Source organism: Salvelinus fontinalis, unplaced genomic scaffold (assembly GCF_029448725.1).
Source record: "Salvelinus fontinalis isolate EN_2023a unplaced genomic scaffold, ASM2944872v1 scaffold_0001, whole genome shotgun sequence".
Lineage (NCBI taxonomy): Eukaryota > Metazoa > Chordata > Actinopteri > Salmoniformes > Salmonidae > Salvelinus > Salvelinus fontinalis.
Window position 1 is genome coordinate 1,168,496 of NW_026600210.1, and position 23,399 is coordinate 1,191,894.

General features: G+C 39.6%; 2 protein-coding genes across 2 annotated transcripts in view; one reads left to right on the forward strand and one right to left on the reverse strand.

Moving 5' to 3' along the window:
• Positions 1 to 14,421, forward strand: part of LOC129841801 (receptor for retinol uptake stra6-like) — a 113,096-nt gene extending 98,675 nt beyond the window's left edge. Inside the window, exon 17 of the mRNA XM_055910022.1 lies at positions 11,328 to 14,421. Coding sequence (XP_055765997.1) covers positions 11,328 to 11,578 — 251 coding nt within the window. The 3' untranslated portion in view covers positions 11,579 to 14,421. The remainder of the gene's footprint in view (positions 1 to 11,327) is intronic.
• Positions 14,422 to 15,344: 923 nt separating this feature from the next.
• Positions 15,345 to 20,385, reverse strand: LOC129841800 (immunoglobulin superfamily containing leucine-rich repeat protein 2-like). The gene is made up of 3 exons (XM_055910020.1): positions 20,132 to 20,385; positions 18,443 to 18,688; positions 15,345 to 18,256 (listed from the first exon to the last, which is right to left on the reverse strand). The coding sequence occupies exons 2-3, from the start codon at positions 18,677 to 18,679 to the stop codon at positions 16,343 to 16,345; spliced, it is 2,151 nt and encodes a 716-aa protein (XP_055765995.1). The 5' UTR covers positions 18,680 to 18,688; positions 20,132 to 20,385; the 3' UTR covers positions 15,345 to 16,342.
• Between the last annotated feature and the right edge of the window lie 3,014 nt (positions 20,386 to 23,399).

Below are 23,399 nucleotides of genomic sequence, written 5' to 3' on the forward strand. Positions count from 1 at the left end.
ATGGAGGTATTAATATGTAGTATAGGATTCCACCATGGAGGTATTAATATGTAGTATAGGATTCCACCATGGTATTAATATGTAGTATAGGATTCCACCATGGTATTAATATGTAGTATAGGATTCCACCATGGAGGTATTAATATGTAGTATAGGATTCCACCATGGTATTAATATGTAGTATAGGATTCCACCATGGAGGTATTAATATGTAGTATAGGATTCAACCATGGAGGTATTAATATGTAGTATAGGATTCCACCATGGTATTAATATGTAGTATAGGATTCCACCATGGAGGTATTAATATGTAGTATAGGATTCCACCATGGGGGTACTAATATGTAGTATAGGATTCCACCATGGAGGTATTAATATGTAGTATAGGATTCCACCATGGAGGTATTAATATGTAGTATAGGATTCCACCATGGAGGTATTAATATGTAGTATAGGATTCCACCATGGTATTAATATGTAGTATAGGATTCCACCATGGAGGTATTAATATGTAGTATAGGATTCCACCATGGAGGTATTAATATGTAGTATAGGATTCCACTATGGTATTAATATGTAGTATAGGATTCCACCATGGTATTAATATGTAGTATAGGATTCCACCATGGAGGTATTAATATGTAGTATAGGATTCCACCATGGTATTAATATGTAGTATAGGATTCCACCATGGAGGTATTAATATGTAGTATAGGAATCCACCATGGTATTAATATGTAGTATAGGATTCCACCATGGAGGTATTAATATGTAGTATAGGATTCCACCATGGTATTAATATGTACTATAGGATTCCACCATGGAGGTATTAATATGTAGTATAGGATTCCACCATGGTATTAATATGTAGTATAGGATTCCACCATGGTGGTATTAATATGTAGTATAGGATTCCACCATGGTATTAATATGTAGTATAGGATTCCACCATGGAGGTATTAATATGTAGTATAGGATTCCACCATGGAGGTATTAATATGTAGTATAGGATTCCACCATGGAGGTATTAATATGTAGTATAGGATTCCACCATGGAGGTATTAATATGTAGTATAGGATTCCACCATGGAGGTATTAATATGTAGTATAGGATTCCACCATGGAGGTATTAATATGTAGTATAGGATTCCACCATGGAGGTATTAATATGTAGTATAGGATTCCACCATGGTGGTATTAATATGTAGTATAGGATTCCACCATGGTATTAATATGTAGTATAGGATTCCACCATGGAGGTATTAATATGTAGTATAGGATTCCACCATGGAGGTATTAATATGTAGTATAGGATTCCACCATGGAGGTATTAATATGTAGTATAGGATTCCACCATGGAGGTATTAATATGTAGTATAGGATTCCACCATGGAGGTATTAATATGTAGTATAGGATTCCACCATGGAGGTATTAATATGTAGTATAGGATTCCACCATGGTATTAATATGTAGTATAGGATTCCACCATGGTATTAATATGTAGTATAGGATTCCACCATGGAGGTATTAATATGTAGTATAGGATTCCACCATGGAGGTATTAATATGTAGTATAGTATAGGATTCCACCATGGAGGTACTAATATGTAGTATAGGATTCCACCATGGAGGTATTAATATGTAGTATAGGATTCCACCATGGAGGTATTAATATGTAGTATAGGATTCCACCATGGTATTAATATGTAGTATAGGATTCCACCATGGTATTAATATGTAGTATAGGATTCCACCATGGAGGTATTAATATGTAGTATAGGATTCCACCATGGTATTAATATGTAGTATAGGATTCCACCATGGAGGTATTAATATGTAGTATAGGATTCAACCATGGAGGTATTAATATGTAGTATAGGATTCCACCATGGTATTAATATGTAGTATAGGATTCCACCATGGAGGTATTAATATGTAGTATAGGATTCCACCATGGGGGTACTAATATGTAGTATAGGATTCCACCATGGAGGTATTAATATGTAGTATAGGATTCCACCATGGAGGTATTAATATGTAGTATAGGATTCCACCATGGAGGTATTAATATGTAGTATAGGATTCCACCATGGTATTAATATGTAGTATAGGATTCCACCATGGAGGTATTAATATGTAGTATAGGATTCCACCATGGAGGTATTAATATGTAGTATAGGATTCCACTATGGTATTAATATGTAGTATAGGATTCCACCATGGTATTAATATGTAGTATAGGATTCCACCATGGAGGTATTAATATGTAGTATAGGATTCCACCATGGTATTAATATGTAGTATAGGATTCCACCATGGAGGTATTAATATGTAGTATAGGAATCCACCATGGTATTAATATGTAGTATAGGATTCCACCATGGAGGTATTAATATGTAGTATAGGATTCCACCATGGTATTAATATGTACTATAGGATTCCACCATGGAGGTATTAATATGTAGTATAGGATTCCACCATGGTATTAATATGTAGTATAGGATTCCACCATGGTGGTATTAATATGTAGTATAGGATTCCACCATGGTATTAATATGTAGTATAGGATTCCACCATGGAGGTATTAATATGTAGTATAGGATTCCACCATGGAGGTATTAATATGTAGTATAGGATTCCACCATGGAGGTATTAATATGTAGTATAGGATTCCACCATGGAGGTATTAATATGTAGTATAGGATTCCACCATGGAGGTATTAATATGTAGTATAGGATTCCACCATGGAGGTATTAATATGTAGTATAGGATTCCACCATGGAGGTATTAATATGTAGTATAGGATTCCACCATGGTGGTATTAATATGTAGTATAGGATTCCACCATGGTATTAATATGTAGTATAGGATTCCACCATGGAGGTATTAATATGTAGTATAGGATTCCACCATGGAGGTATTAATATGTAGTATAGGATTCCACCATGGAGGTATTAATATGTAGTATAGGATTCCACCATGGAGGTATTAATATGTAGTATAGGATTCCACCATGGAGGTATTAATATGTAGTATAGGATTCCACCATGGAGGTATTAATATGTAGTATAGGATTCCACCATGGAGGTATTAATATGTAGTATAGGATTCCACCATGGAGGTATTAATATGTAGTATAGGATTCCACCATGGTATTAATATGTAGTATAGGATTCCACCATGGAGGTATTAATATGTAGTATAGGATTCCACCATGGAGGTATTAATATGTAGTATAGGATTCCACCATGGAGGTATTAATATGTAGTATAGGATTCCACCATGGAGGTATTAATATGTAGTATAGGATTCCACCATGGAGGTATTAATATGTAGTATAGGATTCCACCATGGTATTAATATGTAGTATAGGATTCCACCATGGTATTAATATGTAGTATAGGATTCCACCATGGAGGTATTAATATGTAGTATAGGATTCCACCATGGAGGTATTAATATGTAGTATAGGATTCCACCATGGAGGTATTAATATGTAGTATAGGATTCCACCATGGAGGTATTAATATGTAGTATAGGATTCCACCATGGAGGTATTAATATGTAGTATAGGATTCCACCATGGAGGTATTAATATGTAGTATAGGATTCCACCATGGAGGTATTAATATGTAGTATAGGATTCCACCATGGTATTAATATGTAGTATAGGATTCCACCATGGTATTAATATGTAGTATAGGATTCCACCATGGAGGTATTAATATGTAGTATAGGATTCCACCATGGAGGTATTAATATGTAGTATAGGATTCCACCATGGAGGTATTAATATGTAGTATAGGATTCCACCATGGAGGTATTAATATGTAGTATAGGATTCCACCATGGAGGTATTAATATGTAGTATAGGATTCCACCATGAGGTATTAATATGTAGTATAGGATTCCACCATGGTATTAATATGTAGTATAGGATTCCACCATGGTATTAATATGTAGTATAGGATTCCACCATGGAGGTATTAATATGTAGTATAGGATTCCACCATGGAGGTATTAATATGTAGTATAGTATAGGATTCCACCATGGAGGTACTAATATGTAGTATAGGATTCCACCATGGAGGTATTAATATGTAGTATAGGATTCCACCATGGAGGTATTAATATGTAGTATAGGATTCCACCATGGTATTAATATGTAGTATAGGATTCCACCATGGTATTAATATGTAGTATAGGATTCCACCATGGAGGTATTAATATGTAGTATAGGATTCCACCATGGTATTAATATGTAGTATAGGATTCCACCATGGAGGTATTAATATGTAGTATAGGATTCCACCATGGAGGTATTAATATGTAGTATAGGATTCCACCATGGTATTAATATGTAGTATAGGATTCCACCATGGAGGTATTAATATGTAGTATAGGATTCCACCATGGGGGTACTAATATGTAGTATAGGATTCCACCATGGAGGTATTAATATGTAGTATAGGATTCCACCATGGAGGTATTAATATGTAGTATAGGATTCCACCATGGAGGTATTAATATGTAGTATAGGATTCCACCATGGTATTAATATGTAGTATAGGATTCCACCATGGAGGTATTAATATGTAGTATAGGATTCCACCATGGAGGTATTAATATGTAGTATAGGATTCCACTATGGTATTAATATGTAGTATAGGATTCCACCATGGTATTAATATGTAGTATAGGATTCCACCATGGAGGTATTAATATGTAGTATAGGATTCCACCATGGTATTAATATGTAGTATAGGATTCCACCATGGAGGTATTAATATGTAGTATAGGAATCCACCATGGTATTAATATGTAGTATAGGATTCCACCATGGAGGTATTAATATGTAGTATAGGATTCCACCATGGTATTAATATGTACTATAGGATTCCACCATGGAGGTATTAATATGTAGTATAGGATTCCACCATGGTATTAATATGTAGTATAGGATTCCACCATGGTGGTATTAATATGTAGTATAGGATTCCACCATGGTATTAATATGTAGTATAGGATTCCACCATGGAGGTATTAATATGTAGTATAGGATTCCACCATGGAGGTATTAATATGTAGTATAGGATTCCACCATGGAGGTATTAATATGTAGTATAGGATTCCACCATGGAGGTATTAATATGTAGTATAGGATTCCACCATGGAGGTATTAATATGTAGTATAGGATTCCACCATGGAGGTATTAATATGTAGTATAGGATTCCACCATGGAGGTATTAATATGTAGTATAGGATTCCACCATGGTGGTATTAATATGTAGTATAGGATTCCACCATGGTATTAATATGTAGTATAGGATTCCACCATGGAGGTATTAATATGTAGTATAGGATTCCACCATGGAGGTATTAATATGTAGTATAGGATTCCACCATGGAGGTATTAATATGTAGTATAGGATTCCACCATGGAGGTATTAATATGTAGTATAGGATTCCACCATGGTATTAATATGTAGTATAGGATTCCACCATGGAGGTATTAATGTGTAGTATAGGATTCCACCATGGTATTAATATGTAGTATAGTATTCCACCATGGTATTAATATGTAGTATAGGATTCCACCATGGAGGTATTAATATGTAGTATAGGATTCAACCATGGAGGTATTAATATGTAGTATAGGATTCCACCATGGAGGTATTAATGTGTAGTATAGGATTCCACCATGGTATTAATATGTAGTATAGGATTCCACCATGGAGGTATTAATATGTAGTATAGGATTCAACCATGGAGGTATTAATATGTAGTATAGGATTCCACCATGGAGGTATTAATGTGTAGTATAGGATTCCACCATGGAGGTATTAATATGTAGTATAGGATTCAACCATGGAGGTATTAATGTGTAGTATAGGATTCCACCATGGTATTAATATGTAGTATAGGATTCCACCATGGTATTAATATGTAGTATAGGATTCCACCATGGTATTAAAATGTAGTATAGGATTCCACCATGGTATTAATATGTAGTATAGGATTCCACCATGGTATTAATATGTAGTATAGGATTCCACCATGGAGGTATTAATATTTAGTATAGGATTCCACCATGGAGGTATTAATATGTAGTATAGGATTCCACCATGGTATTAATATGTAGTATAGGATTCCACCATGGTATTAATATGTAGTATAGGATTCCACCATGGAGGTATTAATATGTAGTATAGGATTCCACCATGGAGGTATTAATATGTAGTATAGGATTCCACCATGGAGGTATTAATATGTAGTATAGGATTCCACCATGGTATTAATATGTAGTATAGGATTCCACCATGGAGGTATTAATATGTAGTATAGGATTCCACCATAGAGGTATTAATATATAGTATAGGATTCCACCATGAAGGTATTAATATGTAGTATAGGATTCCACCATGGTATTAATATGTAGTATAGGATTCCACCATGGTATTAATATGTAGTATAGGATTCCACCATGGAGGTATTAATATGTAGTATAGGATTCCACCATGGTATTAATATGTAGTATAGGATTCCACCATGGAGGCATTAATATGTAGTATAGGATTCCACCATGGTATTAATATGTAGCATAGGATTCCACCATGGAGGTATTAATATGTAGTATAGGATTCCACCATGGAGGTATTAATATGTAATATAGGATTCCACCATGGAGGTATTAATATGTAGTATAGGATTCCACCATGGAGGTATTAATATGTAGTATAGGATTCCACCATGGTATTAATATGTAGTATAGGATTCCACCATGGAGGTATTAATATGTAGTATAGGATTCCACCATGGAGGTATTAATATGTAGTATAGGATTCCACCATGGAGGTATTAATATGTAGTATAGGATTCCACCATGGAGGTATTAATATGTAGTATAGGATTCCACCATGGTATTAATATGTAGTATAGGATTCCACCATGGAGGTATTAATATGAGTATAGGATTCCACCATGGAGGTATTAATATGTAGTATAGGATTCCACCATGGAGGTATTAATATGTAGTATAGGATTCCACCATGGAGGTATTAATATGTAGTATAGGATTCCACCATGGAGGTATTAATATGTAGTATAGGATTCCACCATGGAGGTATTAATATGTAGTATAGGATTCCACCATGGAGGTATTAATATGTAGTATAGGATTCCACCATGGAGGTATTAATATGTAGTATAGGATTCCACCATGGAGTTATTAATATGTAGTATAGGATTCCACCATGGAGGTATTAATATGTAGTATAGGATTCCACCATGGTATTAATATGTAGTATAGGATTCCACCATGGAGGTATTAATATCTAGTATAGGATTCCACCATGGTATTAATATGTAGTATAGGATTCCACCATGGAGGTATTAATATGTAGTATAGGATTCCACCATGGAGGTATTAATATGTAGTATAGGATTCCACCATGGAGGTATTAATATGTAGTATAGGATTCCACCATGGAGGTATTAATATGTAGTATAGGATTCCACCATGGAGGTATTAATATGTAGTATAGGATTCCACCATGGAGGTATTAATATGTAGTATAGGATTCCACCATGGAGGTATTAATATGTAGTATAGGATTCCACCATGGTATTAATATGTAGTATAGGATTCCACCATGGAGGTATTAATATGTAGTATAGGATTCCACCATGGTATTAATATGTAGTATAGGATTCCACCATGGTATTAATATGTAGTATAGGATTCCACCATGGTATTAATATGTAGTATAGGATTCCACCATGGAGGTATTAATATGTAGTATAGGATTCCACCATGGTATTAATATGTAGTATAGGATTCCACCATGGTATTAATATGTAGTATAGGATTCCACCATGGAGGTATTAATATGTAGTATAGGATTCCACCATGGTATTAATATGTAGTATAGGATTCCACCATGGAGGTATTAATATGTAGTATAGGATTCCACCATGGTATTAATATGTAGTATAGGATTCCACCATGGAGGTATTAATATGTAGTATAGGATTCCACCATGGTATTAATATGTAGTATAGGATTCCACCATGGAGGTATTAATATGTAGTATAGGATTCCACCATGGTATTAATATGTAGTATAGGATTCCACCATGGAGGTATTAATATGTAGCATAGGATTCCACCATGGAGGTATTAATATGTAGTATAGGATTCCACCATGGAGGTATTAATATGTAGTATAGGATTCCACCATGGAGGTATTAATATGTAGTATAGGATTCCACCATGAAGGTATTAATATGTAGTATAGGATTCCACCATGGTATTAATATGTAGTATAGGATTCCACCATGGAGGTATTAATATGTAGTATAGGATTCCACCATGGAGGTATTAATATGTAGTATAGGATTCCACCATGGAGGTATTAATATGTAGTATAGGATTCCACCATGGAGGTATTAAAATGTAGTATAGGATTCCACCATGGTATTAATATGTAGTATAGGATTCCACCATGGAGGTATTAATATGTAGTATAGGATTCCACCATGGAGGTATTAATATGTAGTATAGGATTCCACCATGGTACTAATATGTAGTATAGGATTCCACCATGGTATTAATATGTAGTATAGGATTCCACCATGGAGGTATTAATATGTAGTATAGGATTCCACCATGGTATTAATATGTAGTATAGGATTCCACCATGGTATTAATATGTAGTATAGGATTCCACCATGGAGGTATTAATATGTAGTATAGGATTCCACCATGGTATTAATATGTAGTATAGGATTCCACCATGGTATTAATATGTAGTATAGGATTCCACCATGGAGGTATTAATATGTAGTATAGGATTCCACCATGGAGGTATTAATATGTAGTATAGGATTCCACCATGGAGGTATTAATATGTAGTATAGGATTCCACCATGGTATTAATATGTAGTATAGGATTCCACCATGGAGGTATTAATATGTAGTATAGGATTCCACCATGGAGGTATTAATATGTAGTATAGGATTCCACCATGGAGGTATTAATATGTAGTATAGGATTCCACCATGGTATTAATATGTAGTATAGGATTCCACCATGGAGGTATTTTATTTTTATTCAGTAGGATGTCTGGGTAATGTATAGTTTTTATTCCGTAGGATGTCTGGGTAATGTAGTTTTTATTCAGTAGGATGTCTTGGTAATGTATAATTTTTATTCAGTAGGATGTCTGGGTAATGCATAGTTTTTATTCAGTAGGATGTCTGGGTAATGTAGAGTTTTTATTCAGTAGGATGTCTGGGTAATGCATAGTTTTTATTCAGTAGAATGTCTGGGTAATGTAGAGTTTTTATTCAGTAGGATGTCTGGGTAATGCATAGTTTTTATTCAGTAGGATGTCTGGGTAATGTAGAGTTTTTATTCAGTAGGATGTCTGGGTAATGCATAGTTTTTATTCAGTAGAATGTCTGGGTAATGTAGAGTTTTTATTCAGTAGGATGTCTGGGTAATGCATAGTTTTTATTCAGTAGGATGTCTTGGTAATGTAGAGTTTTTATTCAGTAGGATGTCTTGGTAATGTAGAGTTTTTATTCAGTAGGATGTCTGGGTAATGTAGAGTTTTTATTCAGTAGGATGTCTGGGTAATGCATAGTTTTTATTCAGTAGGATGTCTTGGTAATGTAGAGTTTTTATTCAGTAGAATGTCTGGGTAATGTAGAGTTTTTATTCAGTAGGATGTCTGGGTAATGTAGAGTGCAACAAACCAACAAAGGATCTGCCGTTGCGTTCCTGCGTGTCTCTACGTTGACTGTAATGCGTGGTTGTCATCCTCATCATCATCAGTGATCATCTGTTGTATTGCAGAGATGATGCCTAGAGCTGTTGGTTACACAGATGGTCTGCTGTAATAGACTGGTTCATATTTATGGGGCCCAGAGGGAGAATTCAGAGGCTGAGTTCCAAATAGCACCCTATTGCCTATATAGTGCACTCATATAGACCAGAGACCCTTATCGCACTCTATAGGGAATAGGGTCCCATTTGAGACTCACACAGCGTGTTAATGTTCAGCTCAATATGGTCCTACCTTGCTGCTGCTATAGCTGACAGGATTACAATAGGATTGCTTTGCGTTATTGCTTTTTTCCGGGTATTGTAATTGTGTAGCTCCCTACTGGCCAGCTTCCAAATGCTGTAACCCAAAAGACAGGTTCTCCTAAATGAAGTTATAAGATCTGTGTCTGTCTGAACGCCTCTGTGTCTGTTTGTGAACATCTCTGTGTCTGTCTGAACATCTCTGTGTCTGTCTGAACATCTCTGTGTCTGTCTGAACATCTCTGTCTGAACATCTCTGTGTCTGTCTGAACATCTCTGTGTCTGTCTGAACACCTCTGTGTCTGTCTGAACATCTCTGTGTCTGTCTGAACATCTCTGTGTCTATCTGAACATCTCTGTGTCTGTCTGAACATCTCTGTCTGAACATCTCTGTGTCTGTCTGAACATCTCTGTCTGAACATCTCTGTGTCTGTCTGAACATCTCTGTGTCTATCTGTGAACATCTCTGTGTCTGTCTGTGAACATCTCTGTGTCTGTCTGTGAACATCTCTGTGTCTGTCTAAACATCTCTGTGTCTATCTGAACATCTCTGTGTCTGTCTAAACATCTCTGTGTCTGTCTAAACATCTCTGTGTCTATCTGAACATCTCTGTGTCTATCTGAACATCTCTTTGTCTATCTGTAAACATCTCTGTGTCTGTCTAAACATCTCTGTGTCTATCTGAACATCTCTGTGTCTGTCTGTGAACATCTCTGTGTCTGTCTGTGAACATCTCTGTGTCTATCTGTGAACATCTCTGTGTCTATCTGAACATCTCTGTGTCTGTCTGTGAACATCTCTGTGTCTGTCTGAACATCTCTGTCTGAACATCTCTGTGTCTGTCTGAACATCTCTGTGTCTGTCTGAACATCTCTGTGTCTGTCTGAACATCTCTGTGTCTGTCTGAACATCTCTGTGTCTGTCTGTGAACATCTCTGTGTCTGTCTGTGAACATCTCTGTGTCTGTCTGAACATCTCTGTGTCTGTCTGTGAACATCTCTGTGTCTGTCTGTGAACATCTCTGTGTCTGTCTGTGAACATCTCTGTGTCTGTCTGTGAACATCTCTGTGTCTGTCTGTGAACATCTCTGTGTCTGTCTGTGAACATCTCTGTGTCTGTCTGTGAACATCTCTGTGTCTGTCTGTGAACATCTCTGTGTCTGTCTGAACATCTCTGTGTCTGTCTACTCATTCTGTGAACCATATAGATACTCTCTGTGTGTCTCTCCCCCAGGCATCCAGCTAGTCAATCAAGAGAAGAAGCCGCAGCATAAGGTATCCATCTCTAAACGGGCACGGGGCCACTGGCAGCTCCTCTACACCCTGGTCAACAACCCCTCGCTGGTGGGCTCCAGGAAGCACTTTCAGCGTCAGAGCAGCGAGAGCTTCTTCAACGGAACACTCAACTGGGCTGCAAAGGAGGGGATCAAGAAGGAGGCAGGAAACACGGAGGCAGGGAAGGAAACGGAGGCAGCGACTAACTGAGACTGAAGCTGTCTCCCAGGCTTGGGGTCAATTCCATTCCAATTCAGGAAGCAAACTGAAATTTAAAGCCGCATTATGTCACTTTTTGGGTGACCTGACCTAATTCCCGTAGAATTGTGAGTCATAGATCTGTCATTCGCATTGAAAGCCAGTCTAAGAAGTGGTAGCTCTGTTCTGTGTGCTATTTCTATGCTTCCCGATCTTAAGTTTTGGTTTTGTACACCAGCCTCAAACAAGATTTTTGCTTCTTAAAGATATTTCACAGTGGTTTACACGGTTTAGATTTATTATGATCCCCATTAGCCGACGCAGATGGAGACAGCTAGTCTAACTGGGGTCTGATACCATGGAGACAGCTAGTCTAACTGGGGTCTGATACCATGGAGACAGCTAGTCTAACTGGGGTCTGATGCCATGGAGACAGCTAGTCTAACTGGGGTCTGATACCATGGAGACAGCTAGTCTAACTGGGGTCTGATGCCATGGAGACAGCTAGTCTAACTGGAGTCTGATACCACGGAGACAGCTAGTCTAACTGGGGTCTGATGCCATGGAGACAGCTAGTCTAACTGGGGTCTGATACCATGGAGACAGCTAGTCTAACTGGGGTCTGATACCATGGAGACAGCTAGTCTAACTGGGGTCTGATACCATGGAGACAGCTAGTCTAACTGGGGTCTGATGCCATGGAGACAGCTAGTCTAACTGGGGTCTGATGCCATGGAGACAGCTAGTGTAACTGGGGTCTGATGCCATGGAGACAGCTAGTCTAACTGGGGTCTGATACCATGGAGACAGCTAGTCTTAATGGGGTCTGATACCATGGAGACAGCTAGTCTTACTGGGGTCTGATACCATGGAGACAGCTAGTCTTACTGGGGTCTGATACCATGGAGACAGCTAGTCTAACTGGGGTCTGATACCATGGAGACAGCTAGTCTAACTGGGGTCTGATACCATGGAGACAGCTAGTCTAACTGGGGTCTGATGCCATGGAGACAGCTAGTCTAACTGGGGTCTGATGCCATGGAGACAGCTAGTCTTACTGGGGTCTGATACCATGGAGACAGCTAGTCTAACTGGGGTCTGATACCATGGAGACAGCTAGTCTAACTGGGGTCTGATACCATGGAGACAGCTAGTCTAACTGGGGTCTGATACCATGGAGACAGCTAGTGTAACTGGGGTCTGATGCCATGGAGACAGCTAGTCTTAATGGGGTCTGATACCATGGAGACAGCTAGTCTTAATGTGGTCTGATACCATGGAGACAGCTAGTCTTAATGGGGTCTGATACCATGGAGACAGCTAGTCTAACTGGGGTCTGATACCATGGAGACAGCTAGTCTAACTGGGGTCTGATACCATGGAGACAGCTAGTCTAACTGGGGTCTGATACCATGGAGACAGCTAGTCTAACTGGGGTCTGATACCATGGAGACAGCTAGTCTAACTGGGGTCTGACATAACGATAAAGACATTACAGACAAATTATTTTACAATGTATATAAATGTAAAACCCTTAACATGTAGTGTGTGTGCATCAGTTCCACGTCAGTAGGTACCGTACATAACAGGTAGGTCACATGGTTTAATGCTTCTCTACTCCGCTTGTTTTGTCACTGTTAGAAACAAGGAAATGGCAGAGCTCATACTGCCCCTTTTAAAATACACATTTCCTTCCATTGCTTTTCAATGAGGGAAAATTGGATTTAGAGTTTAATTTTACTAGCAGAATTGACTGAATTGGAATGGCCTTTGTTGGTGTATGGATGGCTCGTGGGCAGATTATAACTGGTGTATGGATGGCTCGTGGGCAGAATATAACTATAGTATTATATGTCTATGCATTGATCTGACTGCATTCGTTCAAGTAAGTGCACTTAGGGCCGTAGGTATTCTGACTTGAGTTTTGTGCGCTTGCCTCTGTTTTTCATGCAAGTTTCCCATTGAACCAATCAATCAATGATCTCTGATTTGTTTAGAAAATGGAAAGATTAGATGTAAACGTGGTAGACCTTCTAGCTCAGTGCCTCGGGAAGTCTGTCTTCTGAGTGGCTACCTGTCTAGGGCTTGTGTCCTAAATGGCACCTTAGTTAGTTCCTATATAGTGCACTACTTATCAGCCCTGGTCCAAGGTAGTGCTACACAGTGGGATCAACCTGGATGTGCGTTGTCTGTCTCTTTGTTCGCTCTGACGCCCCGACAGAATCTCTAGTCTAGCAGGAAAGGTAGCGTGACACTGAACTCCTCTCTGACCATAGCCTGGAAGCCTAACTGATACACTCCATTTCACCACTGGAAACAGAACTTATCATCTTGGAATCCAGGCTAGTTTGACCATGTATACGTGGGTTAGAATGTGACTATTTATTAATATACAGACTGCTCTGTAATGGAAGATTATATAGTAGCTGTTAATTTTCAATGTTACACTGACTGGTGTAAATATCTATTGTATGCTGGAAGCCAAACTGAATTGTTCCAAAACGGTACAATTCTGTTCTGATTCCAGGCTAATAACTAATATCTATGTTGAAAATGTATGAAATTGTGATTAAAATGTAGACAGATGAAACTGTTTACTTGACCTCTTTGCTGTAGTTCACCTTGCACCTCTTATAAAATATCTCTACTATAATTCCGCTGATATTGTTTTGGATTGTTATTTTTGTCAATTTATAGTTGTGAAAATGTAGCTTCAATGTTATGTGTGCAGGATCATCTACTTATTCTCTTTGTGTGTTGCGGCATATTGTGACAGTGACTCGAGTAGCTTTTGAATGAAATAAATACATTTATGGTATGATTAACATGAAATTAAAACGAAAGATGACGAACGATTTCCGTGTTGATTTATGTGTCAAGTAAAACAAAAATAATTTCGTTTCGTTAGGAAATACATATGTTTGTCATGTTGCTTTTCAGGAAACGTTCGATAGTAAATATATTTTAGCAAATTATTAGCAATATATACTGATGTTTTGAAAGATTATTTTTCCCATATGGTGATGTTTATGTGAACAATTACGCACCTGTTCGTAGCCTATCGTTATAACATTTCAATATAGGCTATTTAACGAATCAATCATGCGGAAGGAGTGTAATTGTATGTAATCGGGAAAGAAAACATTAGTGATATAAATGAATGAAGATTAGTAATAAGAATACTTGGTGTGATTGTGTCAGCTTCATAGCCTACCGTGAGAAGAAAGAGAAGAGTAGCGCTCGGCCGTTATTCTGCTGCAGCCTGCAGGACAGTCCATTTCCCGTGATGCGGTAATGAAAAGTGAGTTTGGTCAAAAGCAGCGCTATATTATGTTGATGCACAAAAAATGTAGGTATATCATTCTGTCCATAAATAAATTCTAAAGGCTATTTGTGTCAATCACTTTTCTTTTTTTTTTTTTACAATTGAAGGGAAACTAAAGCAGTCCAGAATCGTATAATTTAGAACCGTTTGCGACGCTTATCCAACACATGCATTTGTTCTCGCTACAGCTCCGTAATATCAGTAAGAAATATAACAACCACAGACAATGTTTCCGTACCTCCCTATAATAGAAAACCAGCTTTAGGTGGATAGACCGCTAACAGGCGGTCACTACAAATCACGGCCAACGCCCAATCCCTATATAAACCTTATTTTATTGTTTAATTCACAGCAGTGTTGAGTCACACAAGTACCAAACCTTATCCCGTCGAGTTAAAATGAAGTTGAAAACAGTTTTCTGACTCAATGACAGGAAATAGGAGAATTTAAAAATTGTTTTGGGATATTTTATTAATTTCACGTACATAAAATCATATCAAAAATCTTGAAAGATCGGGGCATATTTGTACAACATCGTTTGAACAGTATAGCTCACCAAAAAACTCACTATGCATAAAACGACAGGACATTCACAGGAACGAGACGCTCCTTGACGCCTCAGTTAATGATACTGTAGACGGGTTCATTTAGCTATACTTTAATAAAAAAAGAGAATCGTTCAATTTTACTGTTTTTTTTTTTTTTTACATCACATATCGACACTGAGAATATCTAAAGTCCTATAGTCTACGCTAATTAAAACCACACATGAAGAAAATACGTCGTCTGTGTGACATGCCGTGGATGTACCCGTTTGTTTTTTAAAGTCACACATATCTCGAAGAGCCCCACAGTACATTAAACAACATCAGTTGATAGTGACCTGGGTTTGAGCCCAGACACAGCACATGCCTTGACAACATCAAGTGATTTCCCCCCCCCCCCCTCTCTCTTTTTGATAATCTCACAGAACAATTAAAATAACGGTGCGTGTACGCAACGAGGCGGACGCGTTGAGGCGCGCCTGTGTTGTTCAGCGCCGCAACCTGTCGAAACTGATGCTCGCGTAAAGCGCACCACTCTTTCGGCTAGCCTACGCCCTGCATGAAGGGGACATCTCAATAAGGTACGCTGTTCAGCAGTTAGCAGAGGTCTGTTTTAACTGTAGAAAAACTGTGCTTGCACTGTTGTTACTGTAAGAGGAACGTTGTAAGTTTTATATATACAATACCATTCGTTTTACTGCTCAACTGTTCATTTTGACAGTCTCTTATTTGGGTTATAACTGATCGCTTACGTTCTGAGGTAAAATGAGCCATCCACCTTCATCAGGGCTATCATATTTACGTGAAATAATGATAGGTGAGTTACTTAGTTTAAAATGTAGTTGACAGTAACTATTTTACCCCCCCCCCCTCCCCTCCCCCCCCAGTAGCATCACACAGCTCTGCTCAACGACTTGGCTCTTTGTAATTACCGTTTCCGTCTTCAGAGATATTCACCGCCTCCGCCCCCAACGGTAATCTATCGCTGTACTCAGAGCCCACCTCGAATTTAGACGTAGAACCTGGAATGGACTCGGTAACGATGCTCCCCTCCACCTCCTCCCCGTCGGCGTCCTCTCCGTCCTCTCCGTCCTCTCCGTCCTCCATTTCACTCGGGTTGAAATTCTTTTCCAATTCGACAAACGACGCCCGGGGGTCAAAATCACCTCCGACCATTTGTTTCTCCATCGGATCTGGGTTCTTCTGCGCCGCCTTCATGATCAGTTTATAAGTCTTTCCCTGGTACTTGTATAAGAGATGACAGCAGGTGGCTCCCAGCAGAGGGACTGTAGCCAGCACCAACAGGAAGGTACTAACCATCACTATGATCAACAGAGAAGGAATCTTCTTCCTGGTTGTGAAGACTACCTGGACCTGACAGTCCTGCCCTCCGTAGGTCAGACACAGGGTGTAGTTAGTGCCTGGTTGTAGACCCTGGAACTTATAGGCGTTGATCCCTTCCTCTATCCGGGACCACTGCACCACAGAGTGTCCGTTACCAGTGTTAAAACACAGATAGAGCATGTCCAGAGGGTCTGTTTTGGTTGAGGCTTGATAGAGGCTGAACGGTTCTTTGTTGACGGTCTCGAGGTTCTCATTGTGGCTGAGATGAAGGTTGTTCTTACTGTTGGGGAGCTGCAGAGGATTGAGCTGCACTTTGGCCTCGGTCTCGGATACTTCCAACGCGATGACGCCGAAATCAAAGGTGTACTGCTTCAGCTGGTCCAGACTGAGGTTGAACGCGTGGTTGGAGATGTACTGTGTGCCATCGCTGACCCCACACTTACTGGTAAACGGCAGCTCCTCTGAGCCCTCGCCAGCCTGCACTGAGCCATCGGCGTGTTTAACAGACGACCCAGTTGGAACGTTCTTGGTCTTCTCAGAGTCGGACTTGGGCCAGTTGATGATCTGGTTGGTCATCTTAGGCCCCGGCTTGTTTCCACCGGACGGACGGAGGATCTTATCTACTGTGGTGTCCAGCATGGAGTTAATGGCTTGTTTCTTGGTGCCCGCCACTACTACCTTCGCTGTGCTGTTTGCTTTACCGAGATCGTTGACAGCTGAGCAGCTGTAGTTCCCATCCTCCTTCTTGCTCATACGGGGGATGATCAGAGTGCCGTTCTGGAAGACCAAGAACCGGCCGTTGGTAGTTTTATCGTTGATTGGTGAGTCGCTTTTCTCGCTGACCTCAGAGGGCAAACTGAATGTGAACTTCTGGTTCCCTGCGTTCACTACCTCCCAGCTGACCTCTGGTTTGGGGTTTCCCTTGGTCTCACAATTGAGGATCACCATAAACCCTTCGTATAGCTCAGTGTTGTCCAGGTTGGGCTGATAGGTGATGGACACCGTCGGAGCCTTGCAGTCCAGTTTGGGCATCTTGGTCACCAGGGCCCCTTGCAGATGCTCTGGGGCCTCGCAGACGATAGAGTCCTGCTCTGGGACAGAGATCTTAGACTCCGTGATCCAGTCTCTCAGCCACTCCAGACTGCAGGAGCAGGTGAAAGGGTTGTTGTAGATCTGAAGGTGTGACATGGAGCTCAGCGAGGTGAAGGTCCCCTGGACGATGGTAGTGAACCTGTTGTTGTTGATCCTCAGGGACCTCAGGTCTTTGAGAGTGGAGAAGGCATCTTTAGGGAGGTTGATCATCTCATTGTTGTTCATCTTGAGCAGCTGAAGAGCGGTGAGGTTGGCCAGGTCCTCCCAGGGGAAGCTGATGATCTTGTTGTAGCTGAGATCCAGGTTTCGCAGCTGGATCAACGGGGCCAGAGTGTCCCTCTCCATGGTCACAATCTCGTTGTGGGCCAGCCATAGGGAGGTCACCTGAAGAACAAGACTTTACTCATTCAAATCTGTCTTTCACTACACCAGTAATATAATATTTAGCAGAGACACTTTTAAAAATGGGTGGCCCCAGCAAGAATCGAACCCACGGTCCTTGGCATTGCTCTACCAACTAAGCCACACAGGACCACATTCACACAGGAACACATTCACACAGGAACACACCTGGGTGACGTTACTAAAGCTCTTGGCCTTCAGGAGTTTGATCTTGTTGGCGGAGAGCGAGAGGGTGGTGACGTTAAATGGGAGACCTACGGGCACCAGCAGCAGGTCTTTGTAGGCGCAGTCAGCGAACTGGTGGGCGTATTTATCCAGACAGCTACAGGGTTCTGGGCAACACTGAGCCAGACCCAACACAACAGTCCACACCGCCAGGAGACTGACCAGCCGCCATGACGCCATTTTCACCAACTGAGAAGAAGACAAAAGGATGTTCATTAAATTTATTTATTCATTATCACACGGGAACACACAGATTATCTTCAGGAAATGTACCTTTTACCATAGACAATGATTTATTCTGCTCATCTATAACAGAACTAGAAAGGTAGCCATAATGTTAGACACAGAATGAATCCTGAGCAGAATACACTGATACATCCTGTTGCATTACGAGTACAGAGTACAACCATATTATATCTCTGGGAATATGGGACACAGTGAGTAAACTAGGGATAGGCTGTGTCTCAGAGAGAATATGGGACACAGTGAGTAAACTAGGGCTAGGCTGTGTCTGAGAGAGAATATGGGACACAGTGAGTAAACTAGGGCTAGGCTGTGTCTCAGAGAGAATATGGGACACAGTGAGTAAACTAGGGATAGGCTGTGTCTCAGAGAGAATATGGGACACAGTGAGTAAACTAGGGCTAGGCTGTGTCTCAGAGAGAATATGGGACACAGTGAGTAAACTAGGGCTAGGCTGTGTCTCAGAGAGAATATGGGACACAGTGAGTAAACTAGGGATAGGCTGTGTCTCAGAGAGAATATGGGACACAGTGAGTAAACTAGGGCTAGGCTGTGTCTCAGAGAGAATATGGGACACAGTGAGTAAACTAGGGATAGGCTGTGTCTCAGAGAGAATATGGGACACAGTGAGTCAACTAGGGCTAGGCTGTGTCTCAGAGAGAATATGGGACACAGTGAGTAAACTAGGGATAGGCTGTGTCTCAGAGAGAATATGGGACACCGTGAGTAAACTAGGGATATAAAGGCTGTGTCTCAGAGATGCTAAATAAATATAAATACAGTCAACAACAACAAACATCTATGGAACGAGTTTACAATACAACGTTGATTAGTGTGATTGATTTAACCTTACAACTTTTACCATGTTTAGGACGACCAAATTCCCGAACTCAGATAAATTCGTTTAGCTACAATTTCACGTCTTCAAACTTTGACTATGAGAGAGTGGTTTTGGTGATTTTCTCTTTTTTTAATTCACATAACAGTGCCAGCGTGCGAGGCTTGCTAATGATGCAAGAGAGCTTTGGCGCAAACTGCCGAGCGCACCAGAGGAGTGCCTGGCTGTCCTTGGTGCTGAAACAGATCGGCGACGGGGATTGCTTGATGTCATTTCAACCTCTGAAGTTTAATCCAATTAATTATAGTTCATTCTGAACTAAATATCCAACAATTGTGGTAAAATACAGAAAACTATTTACGTTGATGTTTTTTTCCTGATGAGACTTTATGAAACCGGAATTATAGACCTCAAATGGATAGATTGATTTTATAGGCTTACATTTGATAATGATCTATCTAGTCCACACATTACAGCATAATTACAATAATATTTGTGTCATAATGTGTAAAATAGATAATCATCTCCAGTCCACTTTTTTTTATCCTTACCTGTCCGATATTAATTCCCAATCCTCGCAGTTTATCCTAGCAGGGCACCTTGGATTATATCCTCTTTATGACACAGATTAGTGAGCAAAACAACTACCGTCTTCCATAGTAAATCCTTTAACGGGACTTTTCTCCGCGGTGAGAACGGTGAAGGTGGGCGGTGGAGGAAACATTGTTTCTCTGTGTAGGACGATGCGGTGCGTTCCGGAGGCTGTTTTCTTCTCGCAAAAGTGATCGAGAAGAAGAGCGGTCCACTGCGCGCTCCCGCGGTCAGTAACAGAGCGACGGGGAGGGTTTGTGTGAACGCGCGGAGAGCCTCTCCCATCCTTTCATCAGTCATGGATTAAGAGACATAAGGGCTCCGTGTTCGCCTGCCACCCCCGAAGAATATCAATAATTTAGATACTGATGTTTAATTCATTGTTATGCCAACCTAAACTTCTCTCTGACCCCATTCTCGTCAGTTTCCCCTAACAGGTCTGGAGAGGTGAACATACCACAGAATATGACGAGTTTTCGGTCAGAACTATGAATTGCGCGCTGTTCAGATTGGGATTTAAATATACCTGAATAGCTGTATTGCCGTTGGCCTATTTGGATGAAAGCTAAATTGAAAAATAATTTAATAAAAAACAGAATGACAGAACAGGAAGATGTGAGGTCCCTTAATAGCAGTGGAAAATATAAGGCCACGGGGATAAAACCTTGTATTGTTACAACTATAACAAGGAGACATTGGGCTATTTCATTACTTGAAAAATATTTATATATCAATATAAAAAATAAATGACTGAAAGAGTAAATTGGATGGGAAAAAAAGGACGACAGAAAATTATAGGCCTGTTGAGCATCGTCACCCTGCTCCCATAATGCACCTTGCCCATCTAAGACAAAGAAAATCAGTTTCCGATAGCAAATAACATTTCATTTTTGGTTCTGATTCATTTCGTAAATACAAATCAAATAATTTACCTGAAAAGAGGTGTTGGATTCCGGACAACTTTTGGATACATCCTGTATTTGTCTTTGTGTACAAGATACATCCTGTATTTGTCTTTGTGTACAAGATACATCCTGTATTTGTCTTTGTGTACAAGATACATCCTGTATTTGTCTTTGTGTACAAGATACATCCTGTATTTGTCTTTGTGTACAAGATACAGCCTATATTTTTCCTACCATGTAATCTTCTTCCAATGTTGTGTGTTGTTGTAAATATACATGAGCTTCGGACAACATCAGCAAACAACTGGAGACAGCTTGAAAAAGTCAATACTGCCGTGACTCCATCCAAAGACATGCCTAGACAACTAACTTATCACCATATCCCATCTAGTGTCTATCAAGAGTACTGCACCATACACTCAACACAGTAGTACTATACCATACACTCACTACTCAACACAGTAGTACTATACCATTCACTCACTACTCAACACAGTAGTATTATACCATACACTCCCCACAGTAGTACTATACCATACACTCACTACTCCCCACAGTAGTACTATACCACACACTCACTACTCCCCAAAGTAGTACTATACCATACACTCACTACTCAACACAGTAGTACTATACCATACACTCACTACTCAACACAGTAGTACTATACCATACACTCACTACTCAACACACTAGTACTATACCATACACGCACTACTCAACACAGTAGTACTATACCATACACTCACTACTCAACACAGTAGTACTATACCATACACTCACTACTCAACACAGTAGTACTATACCATACACTCACTACTCAACACAGTAGTACTATACCATACACTCACTACTCAACACAGTAGTATTATACCATACACTCCCCACAGTAGTACTATACCATACACTCACTAGTCAACACAGTAGTACTATACCATACACTCACTACTCAACACAGTAGTACTATACCATACACTCACTAGTCAACACAGTAGTACTATACCATACACTCACTACTCAACACAGTAGTACTATACCATACACTCACTACTCAACACAGTAGTACTATACCATACACTCACTACTCAACACACTAGTACTATACCATACACGCACTACTCAACACAGTAGTACTATACCATACACTCACTACTCAACACAGTAGTACTATACCATACACTCACTACTCAACACAGTAGTACTATACCATACACTCACTACTCAACACAGTAGTACTATACCATACACTCACTACTCAACACAGTAGTATTATACCATACACTCCCCACAGTAGTACTATACCATACACTCACTAGTCAACACAGTAGTACTATACCATACACTCACTACTCAACACAGTAGTACTATACCATACACTCACTACTCAACACAGTAGTACTATACCATACACTCACTACTCAACACACTAGTACTATACCATACACTCACTACTCAACACAGTAGTACTATACCATACACTCACTACTCAACACAGTAGTACTATACCATACACTCACTACTCAACACAGTAGTATTATACCATACACTCCCCACAGTAGTACTATACCATACACTCACTAGTCAACACAGTAGTACTATACCATACACTCACTACTCAACACAGTAGTACTATACCATACACTCACTACTCAACACAGTAGTACTATACCATACACTCACTACTCAACACACTAGTACTATACCATACACTCACTACTCAACACAGTAGTACTATACCATACACTCACTACTCAACACAGTAGTACTATACCATACACTCACTACTCAACACAGTAGTACTATATCATACACTCCCCAAAGTAGTACTATACCATACACTCACTACTCAACACAGTAGTACTATACCATACACTCACTACTCAACACAGTAGTACTATACCATACACTCCCCACAGTTGTACTATACCATACACTCACTACTCAACACAGTAGTATTATACCATACACTCACTACTCAACACAGTAGTACTATACCATACACTCCCCACAGTAGTACTATACCATACACTCACTACTCAACACAGTAGTACTATACCATACACTCACTACTCAACACAGTAGTATTATACCATACACTCCCCACAGTAGTACTATACCCTACACTCACTACTCAACACAGTAGTACTATACCATACACTCACTACTCAACACAGTAATACAATACACTCACTACTCAACACAGTAGTACTATACCATACACTCCCCACAGTAGTACTATACCATACACTCACTACTCAACACAGTAGTACTATACCATACACTCCCCACAGTAGTACTATACCATACACTCACTACTCAACAC